This window comes from Taudactylus pleione, unplaced genomic scaffold, assembly GCF_031769625.1.
Source record: "Taudactylus pleione unplaced genomic scaffold, aTauple2 ptg000259l, whole genome shotgun sequence".
In the NCBI taxonomy this organism is placed as follows: domain Eukaryota; kingdom Metazoa; phylum Chordata; class Amphibia; order Anura; family Myobatrachidae; genus Taudactylus; species Taudactylus pleione.
This window is the reverse complement of record NW_028284661.1, coordinates 8,323,918-8,344,420: the sequence shown is the minus strand read 5'-3', so window position 1 is coordinate 8,344,420 and position 20,503 is coordinate 8,323,918. Positions and strand designations below refer to the sequence as shown.

Here is a 20,503-nt window from a genome sequence, read left to right as displayed (position 1 = left end):
GCTCCAGAAGGAGGGCAGGGCGCCGTGCCCCGCTAAAACAACCTAGCGGAAATGCTACATTGCCAGATTTTCATTCCAACCAACCAGATATCTGACAGATAGTTGTAGAGTGTATGCCCAGCATTAGTAACAAAATATTTTTTTATCCATTCCGATAAATCTTGTAACTGATTAGACTGACTATCCGACGGGGAAGAAACTTTCTGACAATCATTGAAGAAGTTACCATCCTGTATACTAGTAAAGGACTTATCACATGCAGGACAAATACTTGCAAGATGTTTCTCCTCCTAGCTCCTTTTAAAGCTGGAGACACACCCAAACTAATGCTAATATTCTAAAAAAAAAAAAAGTGCCCTCTATGAGGACTTACCTCTCCAGGTCACATACAGCTTTTTGGGGAGAAAGCTCCTTTTCCATTATTTGTCAGAGGCTAGATACAAGCAACAGCAGGGTAATAGTATAGGAGGACAAAGCAGCTCCATTACGTCCATTGTGTGACGCCATCTTTAATCCTCTCACCCCCTAGGGTGAACTCCTGCGTCATGCTGCCACTGAGACTGCTGGGGCCGCCACGTCATCGGGACTTACACCCACCACTAACTGTCCCCAGCACTGCTGCCTTGCACAGCTTACCCTGCACTTCCACCCACCATTCCACGTGGGGGAGGAAAGAAACAAGTAGCCAGACACCTGTAGCGGCAGCAGGGGCAACTCTGGGGTTCATTGGATGTGCTCAGGGGTCCATTAGATGACAAGCCTCAGATCGTGGCTACCAGAGGTGCATTTACTTTGAATAATAGTCCCTTAGAACAAAAAACAACAAACTTCCTACACTCCCTCTAACTAGGAGACAGGAAAAAGATTGTGGAGAGTGCTAGGGGGAGGGGACCTATATTCCCAGAGTGGGCGGACCCGGTAGGGAAAAAACTTCCTGGCTAATACTAGGGGAAAGGGAAGTAATCTGCCATGAAGTAAGAAGAAGAAATTGAATTATCAGTAAGCATAATCCGCATATATAACAGTTACGGAGTACCCTACTTCCTCAAGTGCAAAGAAAAAAACAAGAACACGTATGTCACATATCACTTGTCTTTTATATTTGTACTGGAAGCTGCAAATGAATGTATACAGATGGATTTCTAGCCACTTATAATTATATATTATATAATAACCTGTTCCTGATCTAGTAATATTTCAGAACTAGTGTATTAAGGGGTCTATTTACTAAGCAGTGTTAGGAGACAGTGAAAAGTGATAAGTCTGTGATAAAGTGCCAGCCAATCAGCTCCCAACTGTCATTTTTCAAACACAGCCTGTGAGATAACAGTTGGGAGCTGATTGGCTGACACCTTATCACAGACTTATCAATTTTAACTCTGTCTCATAACACTGCTTAGTAAATAGACCCCTAAGATACTATCGCAGTATAGCAGTCCATTTAAGGACAATTAAGGCACAGAAAGTACATTTGAAACATTGAATCTGTACAGAAAAAAAATTGATTTGTAAAAAAATAAATATATGTTTAATTTTATATATAAAGTGATATTGAGACCTAATTCTATTCCCCATTAATTTTAAATTGAACCAAACTTCCAGTACTCATATAGCTAACAGTGACCTGATCCTATATTAGCAATGTAGAGAGGATAATAATAAATAGATTTCTCTGCATTAATTTGAATATTCAATTCATTTTATTATAGTTTAAGTTGGTTATTATTTCACAGACTAGTCTCTATATTGTTTTAGTAATTTTAACTCACTACAAAACAAGTTTGTTAACTTTTTACTTTTTTTTTTTCCTTCTGTTCAACATGTGTTTTTGTAAAATGACTTAAAGTTGATTTCTTCTTCAATTTTAAACACCTGTCTACAGACTTTACATAAATGTGAAAGAACAAATGTAAACATCCAATTAGCAAGAAAGATTGTGGAAACACCAAAGACAACAGAGCGGTTTGAATGATATAAAAAAAACAAAAACATATGCTGTATGTTTTAGGAGATGTACTTCAAATAGCAGGCAAAGAGAAACATTTAGGCAATTCGCTGTCATCGTAACACAGGTTTTTTTTATTGGGGGGGGGGGGGGGTGGAAGGGTTGTAAATATTTCTAGTTATATGAGATAAGAGACTGGAAACCTAACTAGCATTGAAACCTTCAGGCTTTTCATCCTTAATAAACAGAAGGCCTCTGACTGAATTGGTTCCAGTAATAATTTATTATCCTGAGATTTTAGAAGTGCTAACGAGTGGTTCTGAACAACTAATGAAGCCTGCTTTGGATTTCGCTCTCCTGGCTCAGTGTTAATATTCTGCAAATGGCATCACTTTCTTTAAGTGCATTCATTATGAATGCTAAATTAGTGGTCATACTTTAAAAATCACAGCAATAGTGGTGTTTTACTTCTTGATTTAAATAAAAAGAGTATCTTGCATAATTTTTTTTTTCACTTGGCTTCTGCATTGACTGACTTCACTTGACTGCACATGCTAATTGGTTATACAGTGTTTGTATCTTGTGGCAAAGACAAAAACTGCATAATATATTGTTATTATTATTATCCTTTATTTACATGACGCCACAAGGAATCCGCAGTGCCTTACAAAGTACGGTACATAAACATGTTTGGGGCTTATTTGTTCCACACTTGTTTCCCTTATTCCACAGAATTGTGTAGTAATAATATATATATCTCTTTTCAATGCTTCTTAAGGTTACTACTGTTATACATACTGGAGCCTCCTTTTGATAGTGATTGTATGGTGTATCTGTAAATAGCCAGTAGGCTAAAAACAAACAATCAAAGACAGATCTAATATGATTAGAGCAGTTTCACTCTAACCGTCAATCAGCAATAAAGACCTGTGGTGTTAAAGTTCAGTAAATCAGATGTTTAATGCATCAGTATTGTCCATCCCAATGTAGAAGGTCAATATAGTTTCCATTTTACAGTAACACCGTACTTTTATGTAATGCAATTCAAGTGCATACAGTAAACAACATTGTTATCTGACAGTTGCTGATCGTTTACTGAATTAATGCAGCAACCAGACATAAAAATGTCACGATGAGAAGAGCTATTACATTGTGAGCTTTTAAAGGACAGGAATAGAACTGTTATGGTCACCTCCTTGTATGTATGTTATTTGGCAAATCTAATATCAATAATAGGAATATATTCTTTGCATAGAGATCTTCAAATGAAGAGATTAGGAGGCTCTTTATAAAATGACAAACTAGCAACAGCTACATTTGCATAGCCTCTTTCGTTTGACCCCATCTAGGCTGGAACAAGCATCTGGAGAAATGAGAGTTAATGTAGGGGGAGGGGTTACTCTTTTTTCCTGTGATTGGCTGTTGTATATGTAGCAACAAGCATGGTACATGTCAAACAATGGTTTTGTCATGTTATGCACTGTGTACTTTTGCCACACGATCTGTGTTGAGCTTGTATAAGCAGCTATGTCTGTGTAATGGGTCTCTTTGCTATAGAATGTTCTCCAGAATGGGGTTGTACTGTACATTGTATCCGAGTCAACATCATTACATAGTTGTCTGCCTTGGAATCGGTATTAAATACTGATGGCTGAATAGCCGCCTGTTCTCATATCGAGGATATCCCAACAGCGTCCGGTAAGTACTCTAACCCTAACCCTCCTTTAGGGGTGTCTAACCCTATCCTCCCCCCAGTGGTCCCTAACCCTAAGTCCCCCCAGGGATGCCTAAACCTAACCCCCCCTTCCCGCACCCAAAACCTACATTTCTCGGGGGGGTGTCTATCCTTAACCTCCACCCGGGGGTGCCTAACCCTAACACCCCCTTCCCCTAGCCAAACCCTAACCCTCCCCGGGGGGTGCCTTACCCCAAGTCCTCCCGTGTTTGTCTAAACTAACCCGCCCCCCCCGTGCGCCGTTACAAGCTAACTCTCCCCGGCTTACCTCGTTCAAAATGCCGGGCGTTGGGATTTCGGTTTGGGGCTAAAGATATGCGTCGGCATATCAACGCCTATCTTTATTCCCGGGTCGGCCTTCGGCCGTAGGGATTCTGACGGCCAGCATTCTGGGCGGCGGTAATTTAACCGCATCCCGTCTGCCTTGTGTACTAGTGAACCAAATAGGTACTATATTGTGTAATGTGTCTATGGATTAAACATTGTCTACTAGAATGAAGTCCAGCATTATTCTATAGTCACTAAAATACAGTAGGTATCTGCATTGTATAGAAGTAACCAGACAGGGGTTTTGCCCTTACATACTGGTCACCAAAGGGAATGGTTGTTTTAAAACAGCCTTTGACATTTCTGAACAAGTGAAATATATTGATAGTTCAGAGTAAATTTACTCAGCTTCCGATTTCTTTTTAATGTCATCCGAGATCAATCTGGGATGACATCGTCCGTATTCATGTGTTTAATTTTTCGAACAGGTTGCTGAATTTACTAAGCTGCCGAGTTGCTATCATTCGTGTTGTTCGATGGTGTAATCATTCGATATAATTCGTATTATTAATTTCCATTTAGCGTTCGGTTTTGACTAACTCGAACCAACAGATACACGGACGGATCAGGGAGATCCGTGATACATGCATCTGTGTGTAAAAAAAATAAACAAAGAAGCACGGACAGATCAGAGAGATCTGTCTGTGCTTCTGTGTTTCAAAAAATAAAACCTGTGTAACAATATAAAAAATGTCATGGTCCCCCCAAAAAGAACAACCAGCACCGGGCTTTGGAGACCCAGTACTGGTTGTGCTAAATACTGGGGACAAACAATGTAGGGGTCCTCTGTGTTAAGCACAACCTGCACTGGGCTATTCAGAACCAAAATACAGTGGACAGATGACGTAAGGGTCCCCTGTATTTAGCGCAACCAGCACTGGGTATTGATCCATTGATCCGGTCCTGGTTCTGGAAATACAGGGGACAAAACGAGTATGGGTCCCCTGTAATTTCCATAACCAGCACTGGACTGTTTCTAGTGGGGGGGAAGGTAATGCAACACTTAGGGGAACCCTTTCGCCGGGGCCCCTAGCCAAAGCATTACCCCTGACCGCTAGTCATCCCAGGCCGTGAATCCCTGGGGAGCTGGGGACCCCCCAATAAAGGGGTCCCCCTTTCCAGGACACCCTAGGCCTAGGCTGAAAGCCCGGGGCTATCCCCAGCACCCCTGGAGCGGAGGGTGCTGGGTTGATAGTGTACTGTGGTGCAATCGATAGCAGTAAAAATATTGTCTTTTGCTTTGGAACTACAGGTCCCAACAAGCCACCCCAGCATGCTGGTACTTGGAGAACCATAAGTACCAGCATGCGGGGCATTATGGGCCCGCTGGTACCTGTAGTTCTACAGCAAAATAAATATTTCAAAAACCACAGAACACACACCGTGAAAGTAAACGTTTAATAAAACATACATGCCCACTCACTATCTCACATACTCGCCTATGTATCCCTGATACGAATCATTTCCCCTTCTCCAATAGGAATCCATAGGGTACCTGTAATAAGAAAAATCTATACTCACCTCCTCCTATGCGTGGATCACACCCTCTTCTGTCCATGTTGGCATCCACGGGCTTAGCAAAAAAACAAAACGAAAATCCTGGACCAGCTGACATTAGTACCGTTCACTATAGAAATCCCGGTGCTGAACGTTCATTGGCTGACAGAGGTGAGCCTACCGCCTCTCAGTCAATGAACGGTTCCCACTGTTGAAGTCAATTGTGAGAACTGCAAAGGTAACCTTAAGTAACCTCGCGGTTCTCGCCATTGACTTCGATGGTGGGAACCGTTCATTGGCTGAGAGGCAGAAGGTTTGTGTCACGTTCGGGCTATGCTGATTCTCTGCCGAGCTATTGGAAGACGGGACCCTGGTTGGAAAAGGAACTGGAGTTGAGGGGCCTTGATAAATGACTTCCTCATCCACAGGTACCAGATATATGCTAAAGGCGTGCAGTCTAACTTACTGGGAGGTGTTCACCAGTGACCCCTCCAAGCGCGATTTGGGTTTAAGCTGAACCCAGCAAGCAGGACGCGGCCCTTTGGTCAGCTATCCGACACAAGTGGGAAATGGAAGAACACTATCAGGAAAAAGATACTGGAAGTTTGTACTGGGGTGATGTATTGAGTACACACCCAGTTGATCCAGACACAAGGCTCGCACAGGAAAATGGCACTCGGAGATTGTACTTGGATGACGTACGAAGTACATATGCTGTGGCTTCAGACGCAGAACTGACACAATACAAATCCTTAGCAAATTTCATGGTCCTATTGCTTTCTATGGCAAAGTGCTGCCGAATTGTTCCGATTTGTGGGTATTCTCGGCCTAGATTTAGACATCGAATGGAGCAGTGTTTGTAAAGTTTAGCCTTTAGTAAGTTCCGAATATGCTTTTAATGGCCAATTTTGCCTCATTCGATGTCATTCGACCTTAGTAAATTTACCCCTTCATTCCTACTGAATATACTAATGTAGGTTATTCAAGAGTATAGACTCCTGATTACTGTGGTTGAAGGTGACAGTCACTATTCCTACTAGGATCACACTTGCCTTCACTCCCAGTACAGATGTGTCCTCATACACCTAGCCTCAATACGCCATGAGGTGCAAGATGCCTGGCGTGTGTGAGCTACCAGGTCACACACAGATATACAAGTGTCACATATCAAATTAAACAGTTCAGTCTCGTGAAGTGCTCTGTTACATCCGTTTGTGACTAAGGTGCATTTATGGGCGAAAAGGACGTGAAAAAGACACTCAGGCCATGGCGCTCCGAGAAGGGCTGTTTGACAAAACTGCAGCAATAGTGTATGAGGACATATCTGTATATCTGGAAGACTTAAATGGCGTGTAGTTCTTCCTGACTCCTGATAGAGCAGAGCACTCTCCTTGACCCTGATTATTTCCTTAGTGAAGTGGATGTGGAGGCTGCATGACTCTTTTCCGCTGTTTTGCAGCTAATCATGGCTTTGACCTGCTGCAGGCAGGGCCATGATGTCTAAAAGCTCTGTGCACTTGTCTCCAGGTCTCAAAAGTTGGTAAGTATAACTAATAATTTGTAAAAAGATGTGTGCTTTCAAATTGGACAGCACTGGTGGTGTAATGGTTAGCATTACTGCCTCACTGCAATGAGGTCGTGGGTTAGATTTACACTACGGCCCTGTGTGGAGTTTGTATATTCTCCTCGTGACTGCGTGGGTTTCCATCGGGTGCTGCAGTTTCCTCCAACACTCCAGAAATATGCTAATAGGTTCATTGGCTCCAAACAAAAATATACTCTAGTGTGTAGCTTTTACATATGATAGGCAGTATAGATTGTAAGCTCCACTGGGGCAGGGACTGGTGTGAATGGACAAATATTGTCTATAAAGCGCTGCAGAATATGTGTGTGCTATATAAATCTGGTAATAAATAAATTATATTGTTTTGAGGCCAGACATCTACAGTATTTTTTACCGATACAGCTGTGAGCTTTATCATTGTACATTTATACAGTTTTATCTGGTTGCTCTGAATAAGAGACACCTTTATGCAGCTTTAAGACAGTTGGGCACGCTATCTACCATGTTCACTTTCTTTAGTGGTACATCCTCCTTTAGTTTTTTGCAGGCAAATTTTAAATGCAAAGCGCCTTATGTAGAGTTAGGAGCAAAGCAAAAAATAGAGCAAATTTGCACTTTTAAAAAACTATGTGCATATCACTGGTTGTTGGCAGAAACACAGGCTTGCCTACCCTCACGATTTGGCCGAAAGCCTCCGGAATATCGTGTGCCGCTCCCGGCCCCCTGGAAAGGCAGGCAAGCCTCCAGAGTAAAGATATAACTACCGCAGTGGGGGGGGGGGGGTGTGTGTGTGTGTAAGCGATTCGCGCTGGATTGCATAATCATGGCCTGCCCCTGCTTCACAATGCCATCAATTTCGGCATTGTGAAGAGGGGCAGGGCCACGATGATGCGATCGTGTGGTCACGCCCTTGGTCCTGCCCCCAAAACTTAGCCAATGAGCGGCTCCTCCACGTGGGTTCCAGCCCATAAGCGGCCGCTAATGGAATCCGCCGCTCATTGGCTGGCCGCCCGACACTAATGATAGCTCAAGCCCGGAGCTGTCATTAGCGATACTGTAACAATATGCTGTAGTGTCTTGTTACAGTGTCTCCGGGGCCCTCTTTGGAATACTGCGGCGAACATCGTGGGACAAAAGCTGAGTATTGGATCTTTTTTTACAGGTACAACCATTGGATACTTTACATTGTGAAGGGGACGTGAACATCTGGGAGCAGGTGAGTATGTATGTGTATGTTTGTATGTAATAAAACTTTATTTTCACGGTGTGTGTGTCTTTTTTTTTTTATATACATTTTGTTACAGGTGAACTACAGGTACCAGTGGCCCCTTAATGCCCCGCATGCTGGTACTTGTGGTTCTCCAAGTACCAGCATGTGGGGGAGGCTTGCTGGGACCTGCTGTTCTGCTGTAGACAATGTTGTTAATTAAATTTTTAACACTACACCTAAACTATCAACCGCCACCCACCGCCCAGGGGTGGCGGAGATAGCCACGGGCTATCAGCCTAGGCCAGGGGTGCCCTGGAGAGGGGGTCCCCTTTATTGGAGGGGTCCCCAACTCTCTGGCCTGGGCTGACTAGCGGTCAGGGTTGATGCTGCGGCTTGGGGGACCAGTGAAAGGGCACCCCTGGCTGTGGCCTCAGCCCCCCGCTAGAAAGGGTCCATTGCTGGTTTTAATTTTAGGGGTACCTCTACGCAAATTCTTTACCCCTATAATTAAAACCAGGACTGGCCCTGCAGCCTGGTGCTGGTACCTAATTTACGATGGAACCCTACTCGTTGGCAAGTCCGGCTCTGGTTAGTCTTTTTGGGGGGACCTCACGTTATTTTTTATTTTTTTTTAAAACCCTACTTAAGCAAGTCTAAAAAAAAACATACACAAATCACTATGATTTGTGTATGTTTCAGCCAAACTCGCAGCTCAGGAGGTGAGTTTTTAAAACTTCTATTTCACAGTGAGTTTGCTACAATCTCACACGAGAATGGAAACTAGAATCTTAATAAATTTGCGACTCACATCTTTTTCAACTAAAGTACTTCCTATTTTGGCCGATGGTGAGTTTTTTCGAGTTTGAAAACTCACATGAGTTTTAACAGTGAAAAAGAGAACTCACTTCAAACTCACTCGAGTTTGTCCTTAGTAAATTTGTGACATGAAAAAAATGCCTAAACTCACCTGAGTTTGCAAACTCACTGTACTCACACAAACTCACACAAACTCGACCCTTAGTAAATTTACCCCCTGTAGAGATAAAAATCTGTATGCTGACGTTGTCATGTTCATAGAGGTTCAGCTTTAATCCTCTTTGCAACAATTTTTCTCTACCCTTTGGATTTAATCAGAAAACATAACCTTTGTCCAGTTATCACTGTCCCAGTTCTTGTATTTTGTGGCCCATTTCAACGCAAGTTTTCTTCATTTTAGTTTTAAGGAGATACCCTTTTATGGTCTTGCAGTTCATTTTGCATTTCCCTTTCTTTTTTTGTGAGTTTTAAGCAGCCTTGAAAAACTAGATTTACTGACTCAAAAAATATCAGCTATATCACAGTCATTTATGGGTGCTGGCTGCTCTACAATATTGGCTCTTCGAGGGTGTACCAAAGAAAGAATGAATGACAATTTAAGATGAAATGAGAAATCATAAAAATGTTCAGGTGACGAAGGAGGTGATGTATCAAACCTTAGAGGGCGAGAGAAAGTACCAACCAATCAGCTTCTAACTGCCATTTTACAGACTGGGGCCTGATTCAGAATTGGGAATAGAGTAAGAAAGAGCAAGTAACTGTGCATCTTGGTCAAAACCGTGCTGCACTGCAGATGGGACAGATTTAAAATGTTCAGAGAGATTTAGATTTGGGAGGGGGTGTGTCCAAACTGAAATCCAATTGCAGTAAAAGCTGTCCAGCATTTGTGGGCTACATGCAAAAGCAGCCAGTATTTACCCCACATGCACAAAATATGTAGGTATTTGCACCCCTTGCATTGCAACATGGTTTGCTCAGGTACTCGGTTACTTGCTATTTCTTACTCTATTCAATACTCTGAATCAGGCCCCGTGTTTGAAAAATGACAAATATAAGCTAATTTTTTTGAACTTTATATCTTTAAACTGACATACACTGGACTGCGGGTGGACGGAACCAGCTGACACTAGTTTTATTTGCTCAAGGCCACCTTTGTGACTCCAAATCATCTCCAGTAAATGCACACACCATTCTCTGTACTTCGCGAACCTCAAAATACAATACTTTTGACCCAATTAATTTGCACCCTACTGTAAATCAATTCTCATGATCATCACGCATATGTCACATTCCTGGCACTGCCTACCATAGACTCGGCACACTAATCTCCTGAAATAGTTTGCGCTGCTGTAAGCTTTTGGATAATGTGACTAGCTACTGGTTGTGCTATCCCCAGGGCTGCCATCAGAAATTATGGGGCCTGGGACTGACAAACTAGGCAGGGCCCCATCCCTTCTCCCCGAACCCGCCCCTGCTGCTGTGCAATTAGGGCCCAATTCAGAGACTTACAATAATGCTGGAGCCTGCCTGGCAGCATTGGAGGGGAGAATTCCATTAAGTACAAGGACTGGTTCTCCCAGACTTTTACTAAACACTCCAACAAAATAGCCTGGCCTGGGTCTGGGAGAAAGGACACACACACACACATTTAACTTACCTATCTCGCTCCTTCTTCTGTCAGCCTGTATGCTCCGGATGCCGGCTCCTCACACTACCCGCCCTCCGCTGCTTCTCTCTCTCATTCAGCGGCGCGGTGTGACGTCACGCCGCGCCAGCTTCAGTGTAAAAAAAAAAAAACTTTATTGAGGGCAGGGTAGCGGCCAATGCGGGAGGCGGAGCGGGACGGCAGCGCGGCTGGGTGAGAAGTGACTCACATCGAGTTATTTACTCACTGTATTGTGCGGGGGGGGCCCGGCCGGGGGAATAGCGGTGGGCACTTGCGAAGGGCAGCTGCATGCCTGCAGCATACTGCCACTGAGCCTATCATTGCAGGAGGTAGTAGCGGGCGAACGGGCACTAGCAGCTGCTGGACGGGCCCCCCAAGTGTTCGGGCCCGTGACTCCAGTACCGGCAGTCCCCCCCTGATGGCGGCCCTGGCTATCCCCACCCACTTCTGAACATCTAGCATGAGATGAAGATTAATAAAATTGGTCTGGACATATGTAAATACAGTAATACACCTTTAAAAAGTTGCACTCAGATTGTTGAAATATATAAATTAGTGAAGATATTAAACTATTAGGGCCAAATGTAATAGGGTGAGAGTTTAGAACATGTGAGAGTTTAGCAGTAAACTCTCACATTGGTTTGAGTTTTATCTTCAAAATGGGAAAACATCTGAATGAGATTTTAAATCGTGAGAGTTTTTTAAGTCTAAAAAAACATGCAAGTTCGCTCTGTTACTTTGTTTTTGGACTCTATTACATTGGTAAAGTTTAAAAAGTGTCAGAAACTCTCACTTTTCTAAACTCTCACCCTATTACATTTGGTCCTAACTCTCTAGTTCTTCACTTTGATTTTTGAGAAAGCTGTTCTGCTGATACTATTACAGACTGGCACTATTTTAGTATGCAGAGGAGGATATCTGTCCCCAAAATGACATTTTTGTACTTGCAATTTGTAAAGGATGTTTATTGATCTGCAATGTGCACCTAAGGTGTCTGTAATGTGTGGCAGATATCCCTGTAGTCTTCATTAGTTCTACTTGATAGAAACACAAGGTCTCAGCTCTTTACCACAAGTAGCACATTCAGAAAATTCTGCACTGCAGGGAACTAAAGTAATGCAGATAAACCGATTGTAAAACATAAGAAGAAGATGATCATTTGCTTTTATGATTCTCTTTGAAAAGCTTTGTATTGTGTCATTTTAAAAGTCAACAGCAAGTATCCATCTTCATCTCTTTTAAGGTACACCGAGATGATGCTTTCACTCAAGAATGTTATGATGGCTGTTGTAGAAACTCTTCTCAATAAGTTTGAAGAGGATCAGGCCAAAAATAGAGAAATGCAGAAAAAAGCTTTGCATGAGCCACACAGCAGTCGATACGCCGATAACTGCTCTGATAGTGATTCATCCTTCAATCAGGTATGTGAGTTTTTCACTTTTGTGCACGCTGGACTGGCATAAGAATATCTGCAGTGTCAACTATTTAAATTGATTAAGATGTTATTGCAATGGCACAATAGTGATCAAAAAAGACCCTCAAAGAATTCCCATGCTAACCTAAAGCCAGACCTGTTTAAGCTTTGCCCCATACTGCAATAGTTATTGCTACAATGAATGATTCATATTATATTTCACAGTATATTGTTTTGTTTTTGTAGAGTTATACGTTTATGAACCAAGAACAATTACAGCTTATTGCTGAACAGTTAGATCCAAGTCAACCTGAGGAGGTATTTGTTCGTAATTTTTAATCTTGATAATAACTTGTACAATATGTATATGTATTTCATATGCTTGAATATGTTTGCAAATACATTTTATTCTGTCTCTTTGCTCTACAACAATGTTGATTACTCCCATAGGTGTGTATATATATTGTGTTTACATTCTGAAATGTCCTAGCTTATAGTTCTCACTTTTGTTGGCAATTATAATTCATCTAGAACAGAGGGCCTGATTCAGAGCCGAATGCTCTGACCAGAGCGCTCGCTCTGAATCAGGGCCCTCCTCCCTGAAAATGGAGCGGCCTTATGGACGCTCGCATAGCTGTGGGTTACCACCCACAGCTATAGCGAGCGTCCATGATGATGGTCGCGATGGTCAAGACCATCGCGACCATCGGGCTTGCGACGGAGACCCTGCGGTAGGGTCTCGCTGCCGCAAGCCCTGGAGTGATTTTGGCTCTATCAGAGCCAAAATCACTCCCACTGATATCACTAGTGATATGACGCCCTGAGCTTCTCAAAGAGGGCACCGCAAAACCTGTTGCAGGAGTACAGAAAATAGAAGCCCTTATACAGGTCTATCTTTATGTACACAGTACTGCTACCTTTACTGAGAGGGGCAGACAACAGTGAATGCTGAAAGCTCCTCTGTCATTGTGTCGCTCGGCATCTCTCCACTCACTGATGCTGATGTGATTACTTCAGCACCAGTGAAGAGAAGGACATCATAGACTGGGTATTGGAGCCTTGGTAACACATATGTGAGCCTTGGTAACACATATGTGTATTTGCATCTTGAGGAAGGGGTGTGTTACCCTGAAACGTCGATGACCCATTAAATTTATATACTTGTTTCACAAGTCTCTGAGTGCCGCCTGCTCTGTTCCCTACAATGTGAGGATACGCTCTCTTCTGGAAGGCACCGGAGCATTTCCTTCCTCGTTTTCTATGTGAGTGCCGGATCATTGCTGGTTGGATATATATATATATATATATATATATATATATACATATACAGGGCCGGACTGGCCATCTGGCAGTTCTGGCAAATGCCAGAAGGGCTGATGCCAAGATGGGTCGGTCCGGCTGCTGACATTCCCGGCGAGTATGTCTCCCTCCACACCACACAGAAAAATCCCCCCAAAATGGCCGCGGCCACATAGTGCAAATGTAAAAAATGGCAAGAGGCAGAGGTGGGCTCTAGTGCCTGTAAATCATGGTCGCCTGGAGACGGAGCTACTGCTCCTCTGCGCTCTGCACATGATCACAGGTGCCTCTCCCGCAATCACAAGAGGACCCCCCGCGGTGCCCACCCCCCATCAAAACAGCCACCTCCTGACACGGGTGCCCCCCGTTCCCCTGTGGGTGCCCACCCCTGTGGGTGCCCACCCCCGCGGGTGCCCCGTCCCCTCCTGATCACACCAGCGCTTCCCCATTATCACAGGAGCATCCCTGTCCGATGATCACAGAAGCACCAACCTGCAGGTAGGTGCTGAGGCTGGAACCCCCTTGCAAGTGCTTAGTTAATGATGTATACTTGTATGTTGTTCTAATATTAATTATATGTGTAAGAGCATAGACTAATGCTGCCCATCCACTAGGCGATTAAATTGAGTGATTGAACGATAACTATATCGTTATCGTTCATTAATCGTTTGCAAATCCTTCACTAAAATGTCTAAAACGACCAGCGATGCACGCTTCCGCTGGTCATTTTAGACATCTATCATCGGGCAAACATGCTGGACAACCTGATGATAATGTCAGATTGAGCATGTAAGCAGATGATTGATGTTCCTACACTGAACAATTACAATGTCGTAACCGTGCAGTCTTTTGCCTGTCTTCTAGTGGATGGGCAGCATAAGAAGTGGGAGGAGTCAGTAATATGAAGGGGAGGAGTCTATGCCAGGAACCAGACGCTGACGCCAATGTGTGCCTGTATGTTCTTTAAATGCCAGGGCCTATTTTAGTCCCAGACCGGCCCTGTATGTGTATGTGTGTATATATGTATATATATATATATATATATATATGTATATATATATGTTGAGTCTCCCATATCCAAATATTCAGAAATATGAAATATTCCGTAATACTGATTTTTTTTTGGCATAACTGAGATAGTGAAACCTTTGATTTTTAATGGTTCAATGTACACAAACTTTGTCTAAGGCACAAATCAAATTATTAAAAAATATTGTATAAAATTACCTTCAGGCTGTGTGTATAAAGTGTATATGAAACATAACTGAATTTCATGTATGTACACAAACTTTGTTTGAGTCACAAAATTATTGAAAATATTGTATAAAATGACCTGCAGGCTGTGTGTAAAGGTGTATATAACACATAAATGCATTCTGTGTGTTTATTGGGGACCCATTACCAAGATATTTCATTATGATATGCAAATATTCCAAAATACCCAATATTCTGTTATCCAAAATACCCCTGGTCCCAAGCATTTTGGATATCGGAGACTCAACCTATATATATATATATATATGTAGAACTTATGTGTCTCATGCTATGGGAAACATTTGCAGTTAAACATTTTGAGGAGTACCATGGTCAGTTTTACTTCATTGTAGAGGCACCGTGGAAATAAAGTTTGACGGTTCTACCCGACCAGGCAGTTCTACCTTTTGAGCATTTTGTCTACTAATACTTTAAAAAGTAGTTTTGTCTTTTTCTCTGTAAGCAACATGTTGTCTTTCTCCAAAGATACGAAAAGAGGCAATGCAAACACTGTGTTCTGCTCCACCATCTGATGTTTTGAACTGTGAATGCTGGCATGTTCTTCATAAAAACCTCACTCTGTCACTGGCCAATCCAGACTCTACATTCACCGTAAGAACATATATATATATTTTTGTTAATATCCATTTATCTTGTTGTGTTTCTGACCAAATATACATAGTAATGGAAATAAGCAATGGTGTTGTTTATCATTCACAAATATCATCCAGTTCTTAATAAGATGACTGGGAAAACATATTTTGATACTTATGCAACTAATGGGTAGAATACAGTTTTAAGGTATTTTAGATGTGCTGCATGTGATGAACAATCGGCTTCATACTTTACAAGTCATGAGCCACTTTGATCGGCCAGTATTTTTATTTGTCTACGAGATACAGATGTGTCCTCATATACTATTGCCGCAATTGCATCAAACAACCCTTCTCCGAGCGCCAGGTCCTGTGCAATTTGGTTTGCACCAAACGTCTTTTTTGCTCAAATGTTTGCCTGGTCGCAACCCAGTGCGACAAAACCACTTCCCTTGACTGCACTGATTAATTTGATATGCGACACTTTTATATCGGTCTTTATCTGTATCTGCGTCTGAATCTGTATATGAAAAGCTATGATACAGCGGCTGCTGCTTTTTTTTCACGCAAGTTCCGTTGCGCAGATTCCGACTCAGTCACACACAGATGTACAAGTATTGCATATCAAATTAATAAAAGCAGGCTTGTGAAGTGGTATTGTGGTACCACGCTGAGACTAAGATACACATTCGTCCGAAAAAGACACTACACCGCTCGGCGCAGTTCACTCGCACCAGGCATCTTGCGCCACTTGTAAATACAGAAATACACAGCGCTTAAAGTATGGGTAATGAAAAAACACAATTATATAAATAATATATGTTTATTTATATACTTCAACCATATGTACATAAATAGCACAATAATTGCAATATCAGTTGTAGCTACAACGCACATTTAAAAAATAAATTAATAAAAAAGCTTGCCACAGTTGCAGATACCCACGGAATACAAGGAACTAATGGCATATCAAAATACGATCATCCATTAATGAAAAACTGTAATAAGCACTTCAATCATGAAAACATTTCATATCTTAATATCATAACATCACAAATTATTGCTTAAGCTGGCCACACTCTAGACCAGTGGTCTCCAACATTAATTGGGGTGTGAGCTACTTTAGAAAAAATTAAACTTCCTTCAGAGCTACTAAAATTAGATTTAAAAAAAACTGGCTAGTAACCAAACAATTAAAGGTAATTTAATGAATAAAAAAAAAAAAAATGTTTCATAAAAAATAAAAATGCATTTAATTATTACAGTGATATTGTTGTAACTTGTAAATAAAATGCAAGTACAGGCACATTTCGCTGTTAATTACCGGCTGCAAGGAGGTACGTGCAGTAGAGGAGCAAAAGATATATAGGCAGGGCTGCTGTGTGATTTTCCGGCCCGACTGGGCAGGAGTCACTCGCTCTGCTGTAGCATAGACGCCGTGGGTGGAACCACGGGGCAGCATGTCAGGTGATTGCTGTAGAGGCTGCGGCAATCACCTGACATGATTTCCTGTGGCACCACACATGGCATCGATGCCACGGGGGAGCACTCGTCAGAGGTCACTTCCTCCTAGTTGACTTGGCATTACTGTAGCTAGGTGAGATACCAAAATTAAGACCGCGAACTACCAGTAGCTCGTGAGCTACAGGTTGGAGACCACTGCTCTAGACCAACTTTCATCCAACCATATACAACTAGTTGATTGGTTGGAATGAAAATCTGGTAAGGTATGAAAGCAAATGACAATCAGCAATTTGCTCCCAAACTCCGGAAAATGGACAAAAACTGTTGTTTGAACAAATTGTTTAGATCAAACATTTAATAAACTTGTCTGACGACCATTTTCATCTGTTTTCTGGCATTTAGGAGCAAATTGCTGATCTTCATTTACTCCCATACGTTACTCAAGGATTGTGAACAAGGAGAGATAGAAACTCTCTTTGTTGGGACATGCTTCTTAATTGTGTTATAGTTAAAATATAACTTTTATTATTTAATTATTTTAAATTAATTGGTGCTAAACAGACATTAAAGGACAAAAATATGTAGTTAGGCGAAATATATGTACAGTTCCTTGTTATAGAATACATTTATTTCTTAATTATTTGTGTTAGGTTTCTACCAACTACATTCTGGCTTTCGACAGAATACCTATTCAATAATTGGTATAATACTCATATAAGAGGTATAGTGTCGCATGGACGCAGTATTTAATTCAGTGCTATACTGCTCTGTTGTGTGCATATGTTTACAATAAAATTATCAGTCAAACTCTCAGCAGCGGTCTGTTACTTAAAAACTGTCCAATCGTAATTGCTTTGTCAAAAGTGATGGTTTGCTAGTCAGTGGAACCTACTGAAAGGAATCAATGTGATAATCACTTTCAAGTGACAGCTGTGAGTCTGTAATTGTATCAAATATGTTGCCACTACATTTAAGCTGAGTATCAACTATGTATTCACAATGTGGTTAGACAGTAATACTTGATAGCCGGTTAAGTAATTTGCAAAATACATCTACCAGCACAGCTTATTCCTGTATAATTGTATACGTGACACTTAAGGGGCATACACACTAGATTATAAAAGTGAATGATATGGACGATAACTATATCGTTCATATCGTCCAGTGTGTATGCTCAAAACGATGGACGATGCGCACTCCCACGGGTCGTCCACGATGTCTGTTGTCATCGGAACATGCAGGTCAATCTGACAATATCCTCGTTAACGATATCGTTCAGTGTGTATGCTCAATGTCGTTTGCCCAGGAGAGCCAGGGAGATCAAGGCCAAACACTACCGATATTGCTCATGGAGCATATTGTCTAGTGTGTATTGCCCATTAGATGAAAACTGCACAATACCAGGGTTGCATAAAAATCAGATTTTTTTATAAAAATAAAAAAATTGGATTTATTTGATTTAAATCGGATTTATTTGATTTAAATCAGATTTTTTGGATTTAAATAGGATTTTTTTTAAGTAAATTGTTTAATTTTAGGTGTTTAAACCTTGTTTTAGTAATAAATGAACAATTTTTGAAGTGGGAACAGTAACAATATGAACACCATAATAGAATAAATACAAACTAAACAGTTGCATCAAGAAGTACAATTAGTCTCTGAATTTCACTCAATTGGTTGTTTGAGTCTGAATCAAACATGTACATGTCTTTGTCCATGTCCTCATGTTTGTCCTCAACAGAAAAGGCTCTGTAGCGTGCAACCAGCTTAGCTGCTTTTTCATTTCCCAATCTGTTGCGTGTTTTGGATTGTACAAAACCGTACGTTGATAAAATCCTTCCAATGCCTGCACTTGATGAAACAGCGGTGAGCATCTGCTTTAGAAGATTTACTACAGAAGTGTCTAACTGAAGTTGAGCTGCGTAGGACATCCACCAGGCTAGAGGAGATACTTGGCGTAAAGTGTCAACTTCAAACATGTATGGTGCAAATTGTTTCATGGATGAACGACAGTTGATGATGACCAGCATAATTTGACGATTATTGGCATGAGCAGTCTCAATTTCAGCAGGAGTAAACTTTTTACCCCTGTACCTAGGATCGAGTAGATTAGCCAGCAAGTGGGCATCTGTGAGTGCAATTTTAGTTCTTGCCTTTGCCATCTTTACTACATTGCTGTGGTGTCCAATCTCTTCAAGATCATCTAACAGCTTCTACCACACTTGTATGACATCACTGATTGTGCAAATGCATCTTTGTGCATGATCCAGAGCTACAGCTACATTGTTTGATTTAAATCATTTGATTTAAATCGTTCAACCCTGATGATTTAAATCATGATTTAATCATTTGATTTAAATCGTTTGATTTATATCGTGCAACCTTGCACAATACAATTATTGATAAATGGAAGTCGTCTCGTATTGTACGTGTGAGAGCCAGAGACATATGAACAAATTCACTCTGATGATTGACACCTGAGAAACAGATTAAACTGGCAATCATGCTGTCAGGTAAAAAGGTTGGCACCCAAGTATGTGTTGCATTTAGCTTACATAATGACAATTGCAGTTAAGAGACATTAAAAATAGTCAGTCTGGCTCTTGCGTATTTAAGTTTAGGTTTCCATTGCAAATTTTAGAAACTAATATTGGTGTGTATAAGTATCACAAGCCCAAGGGTTGTGGCAAGAACACTTGGCCAGGCTGACACAAATGTCTGTGAATTGTTGCCGGCATTGAAAGCAAGTTTCAGTTGCAGGATGTCATGTCCAAACTTATTCAGACTGTAGTGGTATACATCAAACAGCAAGGTGATAACACGTGCCAGGCAATGATGAGGAAGCACAGATGATACAAATGGTCCTGCTCACATTCAATTAATAGCCCACATATCTGGCCAAAACAATATCCTAGCAGATTTTCTCAGTAGGCTTCAATCAGAAGAGTGGTCTCCTGAACAAATTAATTCTTGTGAAAATTGTGATCAAATGTTTATATCCACAAATAAACTTCAGGAGATTAGCTCCAAAGAAAAGGTTTAACCACTATATGGGTACAACAGGGTGGAAGACAGATGTCTACATGGCCTTTGGGATGTGAACTTAGTCTTAGATGTCCTTATGGAAAACTAATTTGAACCTTTGCAGGATATCTGTCAGAAGTATCTTCCAGTTGTAATTACTACTAAAAAGACCATTTTAAAAGTATGTAGTGTGTTCTAGCTGCAAGCCATCTGGGTTTGAAAAACTTTTGCCATGATTAGGTAATTATTAGGTCAATTAATACAGTTATGGCTAAGATAATATAAGCACTTCATGAAAATCAGGAAAAATCTCATCCTTCCTTGTGCCCAATCCCCAAGTGTACAATGAAAGAAAAATACATTAGTCTTGACTTGGTCAGGGTTATATTTCTCATACTAAAGGACATAGGAATACAAAGCTAATGCTTATTTTAACTCAGAGCAAAAAGGAAGGGCATGCTGCCTCTAGGGCAGGAGTGGTCAATTGTTGCAGCTGAGGGGCCACTTGGTGATTTTGGTGAACTATCAAAGACAGCATGTAATGTTGTTATTTATTCATATCCCCATCTCTACCTAACTCCCAATAGACACAGGTAGAGCCACCACCCCTGGGCATCACTGCATGCTGGGATGGTCCGGTGGGTAACTTGGGGGCTCTTGTACTTGTTGCTGTGTCTCCAGAGCACTACATGGGT

General features: G+C 41.5%; 1 protein-coding gene across 1 annotated transcript in view; it reads left to right on the top strand.

The window, feature by feature from the left end:
- TBC1D32 (TBC1 domain family member 32) overlaps positions 1-20,503 on the top strand; it is a 484,474-nt gene that overhangs the window by 38,585 nt on the left and 425,386 nt on the right. The window contains exons 4-6 of the mRNA XM_088481005.1: positions 12,004-12,181; positions 12,421-12,492; positions 15,214-15,339. Of these exons, the coding sequence (XP_088337131.1) occupies positions 12,004-12,181; positions 12,421-12,492; positions 15,214-15,339 (376 nt within the window). The remainder of the gene's footprint in view (positions 1-12,003; positions 12,182-12,420; positions 12,493-15,213; positions 15,340-20,503) is intronic.